The sequence below is a fragment of the Varanus komodoensis genome, unplaced genomic scaffold (genome assembly GCF_004798865.1).
Source record: "Varanus komodoensis strain SLA01 unplaced genomic scaffold, ASM479886v1 scaffold32, whole genome shotgun sequence".
NCBI classification, from domain to species: domain Eukaryota; kingdom Metazoa; phylum Chordata; class Lepidosauria; order Squamata; family Varanidae; genus Varanus; species Varanus komodoensis.
In genome coordinates this window covers 1,374,592-1,394,138 of record NW_025335798.1, presented here as the reverse complement: position 1 = coordinate 1,394,138, position 19,547 = coordinate 1,374,592, and the positions used below count along the sequence as shown (strand labels likewise).

At 45.1% G+C, this 19,547-nt stretch overlaps 1 protein-coding gene across 1 annotated transcript in view; it reads left to right on the top strand.

The window, feature by feature from the left end:
* The first annotated feature begins 4,461 nt into the window (after positions 1-4,461).
* The window catches only part of LOC123027527 (unconventional myosin-X-like), a 77,270-nt gene continuing 62,184 nt past the window's right edge, over positions 4,462-19,547 (top strand). The window contains exons 1-8 of the mRNA XM_044438462.1: positions 4,462-4,482; positions 4,733-4,831; positions 6,611-6,769; positions 15,960-16,147; positions 16,310-16,444; positions 17,242-17,366; positions 17,768-17,781; positions 18,679-18,763. Of these exons, the coding sequence (XP_044294397.1) occupies positions 4,462-4,482; positions 4,733-4,831; positions 6,611-6,769; positions 15,960-16,147; positions 16,310-16,444; positions 17,242-17,366; positions 17,768-17,781; positions 18,679-18,763 (826 nt within the window). The remainder of the gene's footprint in view (positions 4,483-4,732; positions 4,832-6,610; positions 6,770-15,959; positions 16,148-16,309; positions 16,445-17,241; positions 17,367-17,767; positions 17,782-18,678; positions 18,764-19,547) is intronic.

Genomic DNA, 19,547 nt, shown 5'->3' with positions numbered 1-19,547 from the left:
ACAGGATGCAAATCTAATACTGGTTTCACCATAAGCCTCATTTGTGAAATTCTGTTCAATAATAGGTAGATTTTGTCCAAAAGATTCATGTTGTAATTGCCCATAGCCATGTTTGCAGAAGTTGGCAAGCCAGAACTGCTAAAATCCTGACTGATGGGTACTGAGGAGGCATGCTGGTGTGCGCTGCCCAGTTGATCTTACTTTCCTCCTGTAGATGAGGAAACAGCTTATTGCAGGTTTCTTCTTCTTTTTTGAAATAATGCTCTCTCTATTGGTTTAGGTTTTGTTACCACTTTTTGAAATACATGATATTTTTTAAATTAAAAATGCAGTAACTAGGAGCTGAGTACTGCATCCAAAGCGGGACTTCTGGTTCCCTTTTTTTAACAGGCTAGAGTTTGAACACAGGATTTGTAGTTTGCTTTTGGACCCCAGCAATTCTGGACTATTATTTTATGTGCATGTAGCTGAGTGTATAGTAGTTTTCTAACAATTGCATGTTGCTATATAGCAGCAGAGCAGGGCACTGGACACTCCTGTATACCTAGTCCCTTTCTTGGTGTGCCGGCTAAGGTGACTCTGTGTGTGTGTGTGTGTGTGTGTGTGTGTGTGTGTGAGAGAGAGAGAGAGAGAGAGAGAGAGAGAGAGAGAGAGAGAGAGAGAATATGCACTTGGGTGTCTGTGGGCAATTAGCCAGGGTGTGAAAGAAAAAGATATGTGGAAAATGTACTTGCTGGCAGATGGGCTGTTTCGGAGGAGACAGAAAAAGAGTTTGCATTCTGTGAAGCAGGTTCCTGCTGGCTCTCAAAGCCATGGCTCCATGAGATTGACTGAGTGTATTGGGGCTCAGACTCTACCCCTGCCTTGTACTGAGTATTTGGGCAGGTTACTTGACCTTTACGATTAGCCACATCACCCATAACAGCTGTACACTGAGGGTGCCAAGGACTGTTTCTCAAATGTGCCTCAGAGCCAAAAAGGCTGCAGGGAAATGGTGCTAATATGGCCGCCTCAACTAACTTTAGAGCCATTCGCATTCTCCCTGCAATAAAATATAGCAGTTTGAGTGCTTATAAATTTTGATAAACATACAACAGCCAGCTTGGGAAGATTATGGTCTTAAAAGATGGCTAAGTAAACAAAATAGAAGTGCTACTTCAACCTCAGTGCTAACTTTTTATTTAGAAATGCCTCCTAAATCTTAACGTTGACTGATCCCCTTTAAATCTGTATTGATACTAGGAGTAAACTTCTGCTTCTTTTTAAAGATTTCTGCCTCCTATTCCTGCCTCTTCTTTCCTTATACTGCTCCTTTTACTGCCTATTGAGGAGAAGCTCATCTACCTGATCCACTTACCAAGTTGCTTTTTTAGCTCATCCTCTGGTTAGTTCATGCACTATTGCCTATTTCTTTGAATGGTGTTGCTGATCCAGTTCCTAGCTGGGGTGGAAGGGAGCCATCCATTCCAGAATGTGCCATTCTAGAGCTTCAGACATAAAGTCATCTTATGATTGCCATGAAGAGAAAGACCAGCTTTTCTTCCCGAGATGGAACCCATGAGCTGAGGTTTGGGAATAGCATTGCAAGCAAAGGCTGTCCTGGTAGAGAAGGCAAGTTGCCACAGATGGGTGTGTAATCAGGCAAGGGTAGAAGGAAAGCTCGTTGCTACTTAAGAAGTATCAATGAGAGCCCCCACTCCACTCAAGTTCTACATCACCTCCCTTTGAAAGCCACTATTGATTCTCTCCCTTTGCACATCTTCCTTGGGGACTGATCAGATAACCTCTTTTCTCTTGTGGGTGTAGCTGATGCTCTCCCCCACATGGTGCTCTCATATCTGCCTCCATTAGCTAATTTCTGTTTATATGTATCCATCACTTATTCATGATCTACTGGATCAATCAGAAAATGCATTTGTTGAAATTTGATTCAAGCCTTATCTAGAGGTTTCGGGCCTCCCCCAATACTGAAGCCAAGGGTATAGGTTGACTAACTTGATATGCAGTGCACAATATGGCCATTGAGTCCCAGTTCTCAACTGCTTGTGGCCATAGGGTGCAAGAAAGTCAGATTTGTTCACCTGAGGCAGCAGGGCAAAGAAGGGAATGGTTCTTGCTTCGATAGATCGTTCTTGCACAGTAAATCTTCCGCCTTGGAGGAATCACAGTTAAGAGTGGTTCATTAGCACAGCCCATGCTTTGCATCTAGAAGGTCTCATGTTCAAGCCATGGTATCTTCATTTCAAAGAATGCTAGGAAACAGGTGAGGGGAAAGACCTCTGCCAGAGCCCCTGAAAATTCCTGCCAGAGGAAACAGTGATATGAAGCAGCTTTCAGTGTCTCAGTCAGTCCTGATAATATCCTAGTTATGCAACCTCTTATTGATCTAATCATCTTAACAAACAAAATAATACTATTAAAATAGGATACAAACATGGCATAGAAGGCAACCTTTCTAACCAGCTTAAATTCACAAACCAGAGTCCAATTTAAGTGCCCATCCTTTAATGGAAAAATCCAAAATTCCCTGCCCTTTTATTTTCTGGATTTTGAGCCTTCCAAGTATACCTCAATGATGGCTGCTCAGTGATAGATATAAACTGAACAAATACATATTTTAGTGCTGAGTCACAATTCTGTGAAACTCTAGGATTTTGCAAGATCTTGGTATGGCCTCAGAACTGCCTATGATGCATCTTGTCATGTAACTCATCTGTGACGAAGAACAAACATCCATTCAATCACCATAAAGAGGCATAAAGCAGGCAGGGCTGCTGCATTTACTGCCATAGCTTAAAAGTAGTGTGCTGGCTCTTCACCAGGCCCTTGTCCAGGTTGCCCCACTACTGATAACTACTGCGGCTGTTGCAATCTCTTCTCCTCCTGTGGATCGCCCATAAAGAGAAGCCTAATGTCAGCATCTCTTAAGAGGTAGTGCAGAGCCAGGCATGATCTGAATTTTGATATACTTCACATTGGATATAAAATCTCACTCCTAGACTTTATTTAAGCCCCCTCCATAATCCAATAAGAAATTCATGTATGGCTCACTCTGTGTACCAATTCTGTGAAGCCATGTAATTTGGTGGTACTTTGGAATGGAGAACTGGTGGTGAGAGGGTTTGTATAAGTTTTTTCTGCTGCCACTTCTTTGCCTCACATTTTCCTCGTAAGCCACTTTTCCTTCTATGTGGTACTAAATGAGTTTGGAAGGGCATCATATTACTGCCAAACAGTTGGATTGGTAAGCTTTCAGTGAACTGAATTTATTTCCTTAGAGCTTGTTCTGATTTAATACATTGAGTTTAAATATTTATTGGTATGGTTAAGGTTAGGATTAAGTGTCCATCAAAAGGGACAGGGTTTCTGCTCTTTCTAGATGTGGGATGTGATTAGAGTAAATGAGCAGCCAGCCTGATGTGGCTACTCTTCTGGAAACTATCTCTGTGGCATTTGTGTGTGGAGACGAGCTAGCTGGTCATTTGGGGTCTGTTTGTACTGCTAAGCCTGGCCAATGTTAGTTGGTCTCAGCCAAGCAGATGCCTATATTTGTGTGGGACCATATATTGTTGTGAGCCAGTGGTACAAAGGATTAAACAGCTGCAACTTCCTTAAGCCAAACAGCATCGTTTCCCTCTGACTGTGGCCATGGGAATTATGCTGACTATCAAGGCATGACCAGTCCATATGAATATGTTTCTCCGTGAGTGGATGCCTGGAAATAACCAGCACTGCCCATGGGAAGGAGCTGGGAAAGTTGGTTTGAAAACCAAACACTTATTACATTTGCATCCTGCCTCTCTCCAAAGTGCTTGAAGCAGCATTTTAACCACGAGACCTGAGATGCTGTTGGGAAAGAGGACTAGCAAGGAAGCGGGGTTATCCCAGTGTGTTAGGTATGGGTGGAAAGCCATTCTGTGGGTCTAAGCTACATGATCTGTGTTGGGAATTTGCTCTCACTTAGGCTCTATACTGGTGACGGGGCACATGATAGGTTTGACCACTAAGTGGTGGTGGTAATTTTGCCAGCCACTTGAGCAAATGGGAAAAATTGGAGGCACAGTTTCCTTCTGCAAAACAATTTCCTTGTTGTCCAGCTAAAGCAGAAATAAAAGAAAGGCCCTGTAGTTTCCCTTATGTCAATGGAACTTGTATCAGGCAGGCTGAATGGCCCCAACAGGTCCTGTGATCATCTCTTGCTAGCCTGCTATTAAGGGCGGGCAACTTACCGAAAGTGTTGGATTGTAACTCCTGTCATCCCTTACTACTGGATATACTGGTTAGGGCTGATGGGAGTTGTAATCGAACACCTGGATGACCATAAGTTGCCCACCCAGATTATATATAACAAATAATTTATGTGGAGCCTTTGGGCTCGTTCATACTGGCATGTCTATTACTTGCTTTCTTCCACTCCTTAGAGCTAACTTCCAGATGAATGTGTGAACCCACTGCACTGAAATGCACTGTAGTAGAGATGAGGTGAGCAGGATATCCAGGTTCCCTCTGTCCTGGTCCCTCCACACATGCAAGTCATGACTTGCTATGCAATCCTTACATGAAGAATATGCACGTGCAAAGTAGCCCTCAAGTATTTATGATAGGGTGGGTGTGTCTGTCCCCAGTAGACAGAGACAGGAAGTGGCAATAAGAGTGGAGATGCCCACTGAATGTGTTTAAGAGTGTCCAGTTGCAAAATATATGGTTTCAAGCTTGCTATGCTTGGTTATAGGGAGCACATGTCTGGCTGCGGGAGCAGGACCAGTTACAGCCCTGCACTGTTGGCTCCTGTGCGGATGGGTCAGCGCTCTTTACTTCAGACTATGGCCAGGTAAGTGAAACGGAAGCTGAAGGTGTTAATGAGCCTCCGAAGGAAGCACTCCTGGAGAATTCCCCTGCATGTGTGTGCTATATAAAACCCGACTGCTCCAGAGATTCTTCTGCAGCCATAGCATGCAATACTTGCGACTACCAAATGTGAAATCCTACTGAGGGGAAAACTCTAGGGTGACTTGTGCAGCCACATTTTTCTTAAGCCTTTGCCCTCCTTTAAAACGTGCAAATTGGTTTCCTTGAATAATGGCTTGTCTTTCTGACATTTCAACAAAGGTGCGAAGCACACAGAAGATGTTAAGGAAAGGCAGCTGCAAACCTGCATAGTCTAGGGCATTTGAAGTAGCTGTACAGGAGCAATTCACACTTGAACATTTCTGAAGGCTGACTAGGTCTGAAATAGGTGATAATCCCTGTAGTGATTATGTGAATCTGTAGAGTTCAACCTTCCCTGGGCAAACCTTTATTCTTCCTAGTCTATCTGGTTTGTGAGGAGGGAGGGATGTGTCCTTCTTAGAAAATTATTTAACCCTCCCTTAGCACATATGGGAAATTACTTTGACTTTAGCTACCATTACAGTTTCAACTGGAGTTTGTTTAAGAATGGTACACGGGTGGATTTCTTCTCCATGAGAACAGACTCAAGCATGTAGATACAGGGATTTTTGAGGAGGACTTTACACATATTTCTGTTCATGCACCTAAAAGGAGAAAGGTGCAGCTGGTCACAGTGATAATTGCTTAGTCACTGCCAGATTAGATTGCTGCAATGCATTCCATGTGGAGATGCCCTTGAAGAGAGTTCAGAAGTTGCAGCTGGTACAAAATGGTGAGGATATTTCTGCTGTGTGCTTTTCAGATCCCTTAGACTGATCTTATGCCATTTGCGCTGGCTTCTGATGGTTTCTGGGCCCCATACAGGGTGCTGATTCTTGTCTATAAAGCCCTAAATACCTTCAGAAACAGATTCTTTACCCCATTATGAAGCTTCCCATAGGTTATGGCACTCTTTGAGGCTTTGCTTTATGTTCTACCACCTAATTCCATATATTCCTTTACATTTCACCACCTAAAAAGGTTCAGTTGCTAGGAACTTGAGATAGGGCCTTTTCTGTGGTAGCACCCTGCTTTTGGAATTTTCTTCTAAGAAAGGTTACAGCCATTCCATCTCTGCTGAATTTTAGATGGGCAGTAAAAATGCTTTTATTATATTCGGCTCTTGATGTTGTTTAATCTTGAAGTGTGAACTGTCTCGGGGGTTCTTGTTAGAGCCAAAAGGTGGTCAGGAAAGATATAAATAAATAAATGGACATATCCATGCCGGTGTGATAAACTTGTGCCAAAAGCATGTACCATTTACAGCATTGTACTTAACTTCCATTCCCCAAATCCCCAGAATTAGCTCCTCCTGAAAAAGTGGGTGGGGGAAGGGAGAAGAATATGCTATAGGAACAAGCTGTATGGTTTCTGACATTCAAGCCTTGGTCCTGGAGTGTTCCTGAAACATGCTAGGAAGTGTTTGAATGTGTCCTGGGAAAGATAAGGCCCACTCCTAGAACATTTTTCCTCCTTTTGTCTGGTGATCAGACTGGGGTGCCTGGGGAAGGGAGAGGGTTTCAGCAGCTTGATTCGGTGACATGGGATAAATGCTGCTGCTGCAAGACCAAGGTACTTTGTTCCTGAGGTGTGTATGAGTGAACAATAGGTTTGGTGTACATGCGTGTTTCCCAAAAAGGTTGTACATTCCTGCTCTGCGCCATGTTTTCCTTCCCTTCAGGTGTTCTGCTATCCAAAGGCCTCTGTCCCCAGAGACAAGGTTCTGCCAATGCATCAATCGAGTATGGAGGGGGTGGAGGACATGTCCACACTGGGAGACCTGCACGAGGCTGCCATCTTGCTCAATCTTTACCAGCGCTACCAACAGGACCATATCTACGTGAGTAAACAAAGTATAACAGATATTCTGCTAACCCAGCAAAACCTGCCAGGGCAGAAGCAACTTGGGAAGAGAGTTCACCGGCATGATCCTGTCCTTACCTTCAGGATATGTTGACTTTGGATTGGATTGGAAAGAGACTGAGTCCACTCCTAGGGGTTGGAACAGAGGTGGTTGGTCAGGGCTACTTGGGCCAAATTCCTGAGCAGCTTTGCACCCATTTGGATCCTTGCCCAGCAGGCTGTGCTAGAAGAGCCCCAGTCGGTCAGTTTCTGAGCATCAGGCACAACTGAGGCCTTGCCTGCACATGCTAGAATGAGGTGGTAGAACAAACTGTATCATTTAGACTGCAGATGGAGTGTGTATTTCATTTTTAATGTGGCCCCATGATAAAAACAGCAATGGCCCTCTCTGTAAATAAGAAGAAAAACCAACTCCCCAACCCCCCATCAGAGAGACACACTGTATCCTGACCTGCTCCCTGAATAGTACTAATTACTTACAGGGACTAATTTTTTACATAAGGGATAATTTTTTTAAAATGGCACACCCTTCCTGCATTCTGAAGTGATTGAGTCTTATTCTGCCCCCTCAAAACTCTGCCACCTTATTCCAGCCTCTTCCTGCTGCACGTCTCCGCTAGACCGGGGATCCAGGAGTTTTGCATAGATATCGGGCTGCCACAAATTAGAAGTCCAGTAATGGGTGTTACGAGGTTGCTGAGGTGTTGGCACTCTCCTAAAGAGGATAAGAAGCACTTTCTTTGGAGAAGATTTCTTCAGCTAAATGATGAGGAAAGTCTGCCCCAGGGGCGATGCATGCCCTACTTCTCCCTGCTTCAGGAGTTGTGCAATGGAGGCCAGAGGGGAGAGCTATTTGGTATCAGCAGTGTGTTTGCAAGGTTACCTGGGAGTGTAAGAGGAGGTATGAGATATGCTTCTTCCTCTCCTTACCTGGGCACAAGCATCTTCAAATTCTGATATTGAAATGTGGATCTTAGACAGTGTTGCATAGCAACAGTTGCTAAGGCAACAGGGCTGTATGCATCTTGTATTCCAGTAAATGATCAATTAAGTGACCCGATTTCTGGGAAGCATCTTCTTCGTTTTGGGCAGGCAAGGAAGTTAAGATCTATGGTTTGCATAGTAAGTAACGAGCCTTGCTGCGTTAGGGACAAGATGCTTCTCTTTCTACACCCTGGACCTAGTTCTACTGCTATCCTTCAGCAGTTTTCCCTGCACAAAGATTTCTTCTCAACCCAGTCCTTATATTCTATTACTTCTTTGAACATCCCTTTATTGACTGCCTACCTACCCCCCTTTTCTTGCATTGCTGCTGTTCCTTGTTTTATTTTTCCTTTCTTCTGTAGGGGATTGAGAATAATAATCATGATAATTAGCAATTATATAGTCCTTTTCTTTTGTTAGTGTTCAGAGCATTGAATGCAGGCCTTACTGGTAGCTGTATCAGACATGGAGCAGCAGCTGTTCCTTTTTTCTTTATTTTATGTTTCTTATAATATCTAATATAGCTTTCCCCATAGCTGATGCCCTCCAGATGTTTGGGATTTTATCTTCCATCAGCCTCAGTCATCCTGGTCAGGAATACAGGAAATGGTGATCCAAAGCATATGAAGAGTACCGGGTTGGAGGAAGCTGATTTAGTACAAATAGCTTGTGATGATGTGACCTTCTTGTGTTGTATGTTTTCTCATTCCTGCTGGGCAACAATGTGAGGCCGGACAGTGAATGTGCCCTGTGCAACAATATTGTATAGGTTGGGATGGGTCACAACTCAATGGGCTAAGCACCTGTGTGGCATGCAGACGGGCTGAGCTTCGATGCCTGGCATCGCCTGGCAGGATGAGAAAACACTTCTGTGTGCAGCCCTGGAAAGCTGCTGCCAGTCAGTGTCCACAGCACTGGGTTCGATAGACCACAGAGCTGGCTCTGTAGTGGACACCTTCCCATGTTCCTTTCTTTTCCTGTTTTTCTCTGCATCTCTGACTATAGGCTGAAGGGACGGGCCATCCATATGCAGGCTGAGAAGACTTCAAGTCCCTCTGCAGGTTGAGCCCACGGGCCCAGCCACGGTGCTGACTGGTTGTCCACACAGCAGTGAACACCTCAGCACCTAGGTTCTCCTTGGCTGTTCCCACGAAACCATTCATGCACTTCCCAGCTTCAAGGAAAAGCTACTCAAATGAGGCTGAAATGGTTGTGATTTTATACGCATAGTCTACAACAGAGGCTGGGAGTAATCAAGCTTGCAGGATCTGGTTTTGTTTTGTTTTGTTTTGTCCAGATAACTCAGTTTCAAGGGTGTTGAACCTCAGACTCATTGGCCATATTTGGGCATCTAAGATTTCCAGATGGCTGTTCTCTTTTTTACTGGCCCCACACCCTTTCTGCAGTGGTGAACCATTGGGTGGGTCACCAGCTTTCACATGCTTTTTTCCTATTGTAAATGGCTGAAATGCCTCTCTTAAGGCTTAGTTACTGGCAATAGCAGCTTTCAGCTAAAAGCAGCTAACGTTTTGAATACTTTGGCTCTACCCTATTTGGTTTTAGCACTTCCCCCACGGAAGGTTGTCCCCAAGATCTTCTCTAAAATGGATGGGGCCTTCTCCCCTCTGCTATCACAATTGCAAGCTGTTTGGGGCTCTCCACAGCTTTTTTTTTCTTGTTACCTTTTTTTTCAGAGATCAGGAAGTTGGCTGACAAGCTGACTTTCTCAGTTCCCATTTCTATGGCTGTGAGCAGTTGCTTTAAAGTGCCTAAGCCCTTTAGAGAAGAGAAAAAGCTTCTTCTTCCCATGATACCCTCTAGCATGCATGCCAGGAGGACCGCTGTGGGCGGGGGGGGGGATAACCCACAGTGAGCTTGACAGCTGTCATGCTCACCATGGGTTGTTTCTCACACAACCAACCCACTGTGGCTTATTGCCAGGCTGGGTTAATGTGACACAGAAATGTGCCTAGTAAGCCTTTCACATTTCAGACTGCAACCCTTCCTTGATGAAAATGGATTATAGCACATTAAACTGATTTTTAAAAATCAGTTTAATGTGCTATAAACCCTTTTCCCCTGAGGAAAGGCTAAAGTCTGAAATGTGTCAGGACTTACTGTCTTCCACAATACATCCTTATGCATCTTCTGTGACTTCTAAAAAAGTTTGTCCTGGAATACATCCTTCTGCCTATATCTTCTCTCAGGCTACTCTAAAATGTGGGATAAAACAGGGTTATGATATATGGATTACTAAGGACCAAATTAGACTTCTTAAGCGATTCAGAACTACTGCTGCCCCTCTATTCTTTCTAACACCTAACACAACAAAATGTGAGAGAATATCACAAAAATATAGGAGGCTGCCTAATTATAGGAGGCAGACTTTAGGTCCATCCGGGCCAGCATTGTCAACTCGGACTGGCAGCAACCGCTCTGCAGGGCTACTTCACCCAAAGAAATGGGGTACAATGAAGTAGGCCATTCAGAGAAGATCCCTTAAGACTGATCTTTAAGGAGTCTGACTGATGCTTAAATGCTTGACAAGGATGTTTCCCCCTCTATTCTGAGGCAGGTGACAGCAAAGAAACCCTGAGAGTGGCATAAAGATTTGCTTTCCACTTGAGTATCCTAGTCTTTCTGTCTAATGGCATATAAGAAGAGCCATGCGGGATCAGACCAATGGTCCATCGAGCTTTTCAATCACACAGTGGCAAACCAGCTGTCCACAGAGTCCCTCAGGCAAGATCTGAGTGCAAAACTTCCCTCCTGCCCAAGCTCCCCAGCAGCTGGTGTCCAAAGGATACTGCCTCTGATGCTAGAGGTAACACAGAGCCATCAGGCCACCGATAGCCTCCTCCTCCATGAATTTATCCAGTCCCCTTTTAAAGCCATCCAAATTGGTGGCTGCCACTATTTCCTATGCAAGTGAATTCCATGAGTTGTGTGAAGGATTTCTTTCTATAATCTGTCCTGAATCTCCCACCAAGCAGCTTCATGGGATGAAACTGGGAGAAGGAGAAAAAAGTCCTCCACCTTTTCCATACTGTGCATAATTTTGAACACATCTATCATGTTTTCCTTTGTTCACTGTTTTTCTAAGGTAAACAATCCCAACTGTTTATCTGTTCCTCAGAAGGGAGTTGCTCCAGCCCCATGATCATTTGAGTTGCCTTTTTTTCTTTTTTGCATTTTTCCCAACTCAGTCACATCTTTTTTCAGTTTTGACAACTGGAACTGTATGCAGTATTCTAAGTGCAGTTGCACCAGAGATTGGTATAAGGGGAGTATAATCTTGGCAGCTTTATTTAAATTCCTTTCCTAATTATCCCTAACAGAGAGTTTGCCATTTTCACAGCAGCTGTGTACTTGTTTTGTCTCCAGTTGTGGTAATCCTCTGCCTTGGAGGAAAGAGTCTAGAACCCTAAAATCAGAGAGGGACATTTGCAGCTTCTTTCTGCTAGGCCTCTATGGAAGCATCCAGAAAAACACACTGTGCAACAGAACCCCTCAAGTTAAATGTAGATAGCAATCTTTCAAAATATACAAATTCTCCATCCCAGAACGTCCTCACAAAGATTCTTCCAAAATCATATTTTTCTGAGTGTTAGGGAAATTATCTGCATTTTCTTAATGGCTAATTATTTAATAATTTGTTCTTGTACTCAGTGGTAGCATCTGCCCTAGCCTCTTCTCCCTCTACTTTTCAAGTCACCTCCCTCCATGTATTTTAGAGAGCTTTGGGGGTTTTTTAAACTGGGCTGGAGGCACAGTCCTTTAACCTTCCGCTCAAGGCAGAAGTTCCCCTTAAAACTATTGACTCTTGTCCTGTTAATGGTAGTTCTTCCACATTCTCAGTACAAGAAGCTGAAACCTATGAAGCTATCTTATCCCAAGTAAGACACTCAGTCCATCACACCCAGTACTGTCAACACTGACTGGCAGCAGCTTCCCAGGGCTTCAGGCAGGTTTCTCTCCTAATTGTGCCTTGAGATACCACCGGATTGAACGTGAGGTCTTCTGCATGCAAAGCATGTGCTCTGCTACTGAGCCATGGCCCCTCCCTTTGATATACTAGCCTAGAATAGCCTTGGAGAGATTTCAAAATGGCACCTGCCTCAGACATATATTATTAAGCCTATCCTGGTGTTAAGGCCCAAGCTGCATGTTTTGGAAGGGAGAACTGTGATTACTGTTTTACCTGACTATCTACCAAGAAAGTGCTCTTTACCCCACTAGAGAGGAAAAATACAGGTATCTTTTTTTTTACCTGTGGGGTAAAAGCAAAGGGAGAAGTGATTTGGACTGTGGGAGTATGGCATGGGGTGAAAAGGTGAAACATCAAGCCCCAATGTGCAGCCTTCACAGTTCCATTGCAAGTAGAAAGGTGTATGGGGGGTGGGGTGAGTGTCTGGGTGCACATATGTGTGTGCACATGCAAGGGCACACACCAAACTAGCTGTATCTGGTTGTTGATCTTTCGTATAATATATGCATTTCTAGGAAAAGCTTGAGTTACAATTGAGAATTGATTCCCATTGCAAAAATGCTATGCTTTTTTTTTCTCTTGGAGCAGCACTGGCCTCATGCACAGAATCTTATTGAGCTGAGTTTTTTAATGCAGTGGTGGTGCATGCATTAACTCTGCAAAAGTTTATGCAGTGCCGGTGATCCTTTTTGCAAATGTTGCTGAGAGGGTGATATTATTGCTTTTGTTGCCTGTATCCTGCTCTTTCTTCAGGACTCTCACAGCAGTTTACATGAGGCTTTCCTTGGAGAAACAGACCAGGCTGAGACCTGTATTGCTTTTACAGAGGGAAAGCATCATGGGCACTCATACCCGTCCCTGAAATTTGATGGCAGGACTGGTTGGGTATGATAGTTGTGGAAATGGCTGCGGAAGGTGAAGACAGATGTGACACAAAACAAGGAATTGCCACAAGTCACTTAGCTACAGGCTAAATAAATCAGCCTATTTGTCCATGTCACTTCCACATATGTTCACTCATACATCAGGTTACATATTGTTTTTGGATGAATTTTTTGCCAAAATTAGAATTTCTAAACATATCTCAACACGCATGTTCTTAAATGCTTTTTGATACTTGTTCGAGCCAAGAACCGCATTGCAAAATTTGGAGTACTGTGGGACCTAATGGGTAGCTACATTCTGGTCAGTATTCAAATCCAGGATATTCATGGACTGGTTCATGTAGGAATTAGTGAAATTCAAATTCTTCAAACATCCCTATTGCAGAATGTAGTCTAGCTTCTACTTGCCTGCACCATTTGAATGGCAGACACAACATTCCAGCAAATTTAATGCTGGTTCAGCCATTGGGCTTGCTTAAAACAGGCTGGCTTTCATTCAATTTTTAATATTTTTAAAGGCAGTGCATTCAGATGCATCAATGTACCTGGTCATCCATTATTTTGTCAGCTCATTAATCATTTAAAAGCAGATTTTAAAAACCCTAAATTCAATACTGCTACGGAGATGTAGGAGGAGGTTTTGTAGTGATTTCACAGGCATAAACCGAACAAACTGGTGCAAAACTGTTTTTCCCCCTCTTGCAAGAGCTGGACTCCAAACAGGAAAGGTATATTTGAATTGAATGCATTGAGGGTGCTTCTAAACTGACCCCATTATAAATATGTATGTTTGTGTTCATTTGATTATCTAGGGTAGACTGAACTTCTGCATTGGGTTGGCTCATGTAGAGCAGAGGTGGGGAACTTAAATATTGTAAGCCACCCAGACACTCTGTTAGGAGTAGGGGGTGGCATATAAATGCAAAAATAAATAAATACATTCTTTCAGCCCAAGGGAGGAATTCATATTTGGAGAAGCTCTCTGGGAGGCCATATTCTGGTGGTGGGTGGAGCTGAGGGCAGAAGTGACAGAATCAAAAGCAAAAGGGATGGGGCCAAAGTACAGCCCAGACAAACCCCAAAAGAGAAACAAGCTGTTCAGTTTGACAGGCTGAATTGATCTAGTGAGAATAAGATTGTTAGAGGAGCTGCCAACACCAGACTGCTTCTCTCTGCTCCACTTCAATTATGTTGACAACATGCTCAAAGAAAGAAAATGGAACAGGGGGGCAGTAGTATTTGTGAGCCACACTTGTTATTCTGTAGGCCCGATCTTCTTTTGCTTTCCCTCTCCATCTGGGGTGGCCAGCTGCACGGAACTGAGAAATCAGCCATTGCTACCTGTCCTTCCTGGCTGCCAATTCAGCATGTGTTGGTGATTCTTGGTCCTAGATGGATCCATTACTGACTCTGCTTTGGACAGCAAACAGAAGATCATTCATCAGATGGTGATGCACACAGTTAGCTGCAAGAAGGTGCCTGCAACAAATTACCTTTTGGTAGATGAGAGTGGTTGGATTTTACAGTTCAAAGCCAGGCAGATCATTGCCCTCTGGTGGCAAATAATGGTTCCTGCCAATCACACCTGCATATGTAGAAGAGAATAGAGGTAGAGCTGGAAGGGGCTTACAAGGCCATTGAGTCCAACCCACAGCTCCACTTCTATGTGTGGTCGCCCATCTGGCTGCAGGCCTGCATCTTCCCTGCTTAGTGCTGTCTTGATGTATAGCTAGCTATTGAATTGGCTCCTAGCAGCTCGCAAATGGGGACATGGCAGTCCATATGTCACAAGGGATGCAGGCATCTTGGTGTTGTGATAAATTTGGAAGTGCAGGTGCTCATAGCGTCAGTGTCCATGGCCACTCCACCCAGTCTAAAATGCTGCTTTGATACATATCCATTAAGCAGGGTTAGTTGTTTATTTCTCCAGCAGGAGCAGGTCTTTTGTAGAGCTAAGGGGTCTTGCTAGCCCATTGGAGACCAAGCCTCCCCAAAATGCTCTGCATTACAACCGGGGGTGGTCACAGCATTGCATTATTGCTGGGGAAGTTCATCCCTTCTCCTCGGCTGTTCTGGGGACTGTAGCTATGCTCAAAAGGAAGAGAGAAGCTTGGGGTACGTGTGGGTACCTGATGGGGTACATGTGTCCCCGCTAATCCAACTGGCTCCCTTGTGTCACTGCACAAACAGCAGGGAGGAGCAAGTGAGATGGGAGCCTTCATAAGTAGCAGAGCTAGCGCCTCACTTGTGTCTGTTCTTCCTATGCTCTGCAGCTGCCTCCATCTTGGGAGGCTAGAAATGAAATCACAAACATGCTTGGGGAGCACAATAGATCCTGAACACTAGTCCAACACATGTGGAAGATCAGTGTGGGGCAGGCTGCAGGAGTGTCTCCACAACAGCACCATCATTCACCTGCCACATGCAGTAGAGGTTGGGAATCCTGCAAGCGTTTGGGCCCACACATAGGGTAAGAGGGTTTCAAAAGCTCTGTTCACCACATGAAGCACTGCACTGCAGAGAGATGTCAGAGGTGTGCATTTGTGCGGGTTTTGGTGGCCTTCATGTGGGGCTTTGATGGTATTCCAAGGGCCAAGGAAACACATACTCAACATGTCCTGGTGGAACCTGTGCCAACCCTCCTGGATGGGGTCCAGGAACTGCTTCCTGAATAAGTGTAGCAAAGGGCCACAAGGTTGGTGGCTGATTTGCAGGGTAGGCCATAGGAGGAGAGACTGAGGGAACTGGGTCTTTTCTGCCTTGAGGAGACTCAGAGGGGAACTGTTAGCGACATATAGGGATGTGAGGGAATGTCACATGGAGGTGGGTCGTGACCTGTTTTCCTCTGTGGATGAAGGCAGGATGCGCTCCAACGGAGCAAAGCTCAGGGAACCAAGGTTCATTTGGATGCCAGGAAGTGCTTCCTGACAGTTAGGACCCCGAGGGTATGGAATGGGCTTCCACGGGAGGTGGTTGAGGCCCCATCGGTGAGGGTGTTCAAGAATAGGCTGGACATGCACATGGTAGGCATGTCATGAATGGAGCCAGCTGGAGCCTGGGGTCAGACTAGATGGCCCGGGAGACCCCTTCTGACTCGCTCTGTTTCTATGTTTCCTGGGGCAGTATCTGTCCTAAAATTTGCACAACAGTTCCTGCGGGACCTTCCCTACCTCTGGCTGCTGGCCCTGTCATCATAGATCAAGGTTCTCTGAAACTAGTCATCAATTTCCCTGCTTGACTCTGTCTGTGCTTCCTTTTAAGAGAGGCTATAAGCCTGCTTGATTGTCAGTGCACCTCCCTTTCTTCTGCAGACAAACATTGGTTCCATCTTGGTCTCGGTGAACCCCTACAAACCCATCCCTGGCCTGTATGATGCAGCAGCCATTGACCTGTACCGACAGCACTGCCTGGGCGAGCTGCCGCCCCACATCTTCGCCACGGCTAGTGAGTGCTACAGCTGCCTGTGGAGGCGTCACGACAGCCAGTGTATCCTCATCAGGTGAGGGGCAGAGGAGTGGGGGCAGGCTCCTCCCCACCCCACAGGCTGCAGTCCTGGTACTGGGAATGGCCAGCACATTCCAGAGCCCTGCCTTGCATTTTGTGCCTGCTGTTGGGCTTGCTGCTCCCCCTCACTGGGCCTGTTTTTCCTGTCCATTCACAGTGGGGAGAGTGGAGCTGGAAAGACGGAGAGCACCAAATTGTTGCTGAAGTTTCTGTCTGCTGTGAGCCAGACCTCGCTGGGTGGCCCCGCGTCAGAGAAGAGCACGCACGTGGAGGAGGCCATCATGGAGAGCAGGTACACGCCCAGCTCGTTCCTTGAAGATACTGCTTCTCAGAGGAACCACATCCTGTGCTGATGGCTGGATTGGGATTGCAGCTTCCCAACCACCAGAGCATATAGTTAGGCAATGCATCATATAGGAAGTGCTCTGGATGAAGGCAGGTGCGTTATTCTATGGGATATCATGACATACCCTATGGGCATTCGCTTTTGGTGGATCGTACAGGCTGCACTGACTTCTCCCTCTTCCATTTAGTTAAAGGGAACAGAAACAACAAGAAAGCTACCCTGAAAAGAGAATCATTTAAATATGTCTCCAAAGCCGAGGTCTCTGTTCAGAGCACAGTGACCGCTAGGCACTGTTTTGATTTAGGGGTGCAACAGTGATAGGCCCCTGATGCTAGCCAGTCGTATTCCTCATTCCCGCAGGTGTCTTGCATTTATAAGTGCAGTGGCTTGGTGCATGATTCTGCACTAAGAAAGCTGAACTGATATGCAGCATGTATAACATGCAGTTAAGGATAATTGTATGTGTTTGTCTGCTTCTGCCAGCTTTGTATAGGGGCAAAGAACAATACTTGTGAAATTACAGACTTCTGAGATTTCACCAGGCACTACCTATTCACTTTCAAGTCTATCCTTACTTCCATAAGTACTAGAAGTCCACTTTTTTCTTAGAAGAAAACTCAAATTCTTAGTATCTCAATTGTCTTCACAGTAAGGAATTCAAGACTAGTATGAAATTATAGAATATGTACAAACATATCCTTAAGAATACGTTCTGCTAACCTCCCTTCTTTTTTCAACCTTAGCCCAATCCTGGAAGCTTTTGGAAATGCCAAAACTGTTTATAACAACAATTCTAGCCGCTTCGGCAAATTCATTCAGCTGCACTTTTCCCAGAATGGGCATATCCAGGGAGGGAGAGTCACTGACTGTATCCTTCGATTTGCCGGCTTCAACCATGTTCCTGCTAGCATACATGAATGACCAGCAGGACAAAGGGAAAAGGGACACTCCTTAAGCAGTGTTTAGTTAGAGAGCTTCAACCTTAGGGTGGTATAGAAGTTAAATAATAATTTAAAAATGTTCAAAGGGATTTTCCTCCTCATTCTCACCACAACTGATTCTTGTTTCTCTGTCAAGATTCAAGTTCCAACAAAGTGTAATTCTTTAACTGGTTGGAATTTAGGGCCTGTCTAATTTGGGGAGAGCAACATTAGAGAACTCCTTGCAGCCTAATTCTTTCCTGTGTGATTCAAAGATTTCTTTGTCCGATGTTAGAGATCCTATCTATGGGTCACCTCAACGTTGGCTCTTCCTTAATCTCTTGTTCAGATTTACTGGAGAAGGTGAGTAAAATCCATGTTTGTCTTGACTGTCTCCCCCTCCAACTTCTTCCCCTCCCCAAGTCCAGATGATGTGGAGATGATACAAAGGCAGTAACTGGGTGGTAGTGGGTGCAGTTGTATCACTACTAAGTGCTCTGCTCAGCAGAAACTAGGCTGTCTGCACGAAGTACGCTGCATTCTCTGACTTCATCGCACCTTTCCTTGCTCAGAAATAATAATGTGCTTCCCATTGTATACATGGCTGCGTATCCTAAAACTGCATGTCCAACCTCTTTGTTTAATTAATATAGGCCCTTGTTTCATGCAGTTGCAAGCTGTTCACTGATGCAACCATGCCCCAGTCCCAGTGCATTTTATGCAGTACTGAACGAGATGGTGGGCAAATTCGGTTTCTTTGACTTTGGAGCAGGGAAGTTTTGAGACTCTGAAGTAGCCAGTTTTTAAACTTCTGCTAGCAAGGAGTCTGGGTGAATGGGTAGGGGCCTGCAGTGGTGCTGTGTGCATTGAAGAGAAAACAAGGCTCCGGTAGTGAACATGTAGGAACAGGGGAATGACCACAGAGAAGCAAAGCATTCCTGAGCCTAACTTCATTCCTTCTCAGTCATGGAAGAAGTGCATTCTTTCAATGAGGAACACAAGAACACAAGGAGATGGGATATAAACAGGCCATGGGATGTAGGATGGATCCCTTCCTGCAACAGCAGCAGTTGCCTGAAAATAGGTTTAGGGGGACACACTCCTTTATTTGTTTATGTTGCCAGAATGATGGCCGTGGTGCTAAGCAAAGGTGCTTTTCTTCCTTCAGGTCACAGCACACAAATGCAACGCAATGTGAAAGTTGGTTGCTTTATCATTTGCTGTTTGGTGTCATCTGCCTTCCATTCTTCTTTGTTGCAGAATAGAGTTGTTCACCAGAACCCGGGAGAACGTAATTATCATATCTTCTATGCCTTGCTAGCTGGTGTCAGTGGGGAACAAAAAGGTAATGGGATTTCTTGGCGCTCCTCTCTTTGATCCCGTGGGAATATCTCTCTTACACCGAAGGGGGTATCTCAAGCAGAGATGGCTCATTTCCCAGAAGTCAAGGAGACAGTCAGAATTCTAGGGATAAAGAGCTATGCCAATGGCAGGGAAACCGTGGTCCATCCAGATGATCAGGACTCTCCACTCCCATCACCCCAGCCACCATGGGCAATAGTTGGGAATGATGGAAGTTGTTGCTCAGCATCACCTTGAGGGCCACAGCCCATCTCCTTCCTCAAAGAGTCCTCTCAAGTAATAGGAAGCTGAGCCCAGAATTCCAGTTTGCTACAATAGCTTTATGGGAAGAGAGCAGGGATATAGGGCCGCTTTCAAAAGCCGCATTTAAATCATGAGCTCACATGAACCTGGGCAATGCTGCTTCCTCTCCCGGCATCCCTCATCCTTCTTGCAGGAAGAAGGAAGCGAGATGATACTTGTATTGTCCACAGGAGTGATTGTCTAGTTTCTGCATTAATCAGCGTTGGCCAATTCCTACAAGGAAGCTTTCTGTGAAGGCTGGTCAAAGCACAGCTCCTCTGCTCCCTGCCTTGCACCCGTCCAACCTTTCTGGACTCTAAACTACCTGAAGTCTCCCTGCTTTGCTCCTGATTCCCTAGCTCCCTATCCAGAAATCCTGGAAGCCTTCCCAGAATTCTCTTCTTCCTGTCAGGAATGGAACTAGAAGCCGTCACTCATAGGAACCAAGGAAGCTGCCTTCAGGCCCTTGGTCCATCTAACCCAGT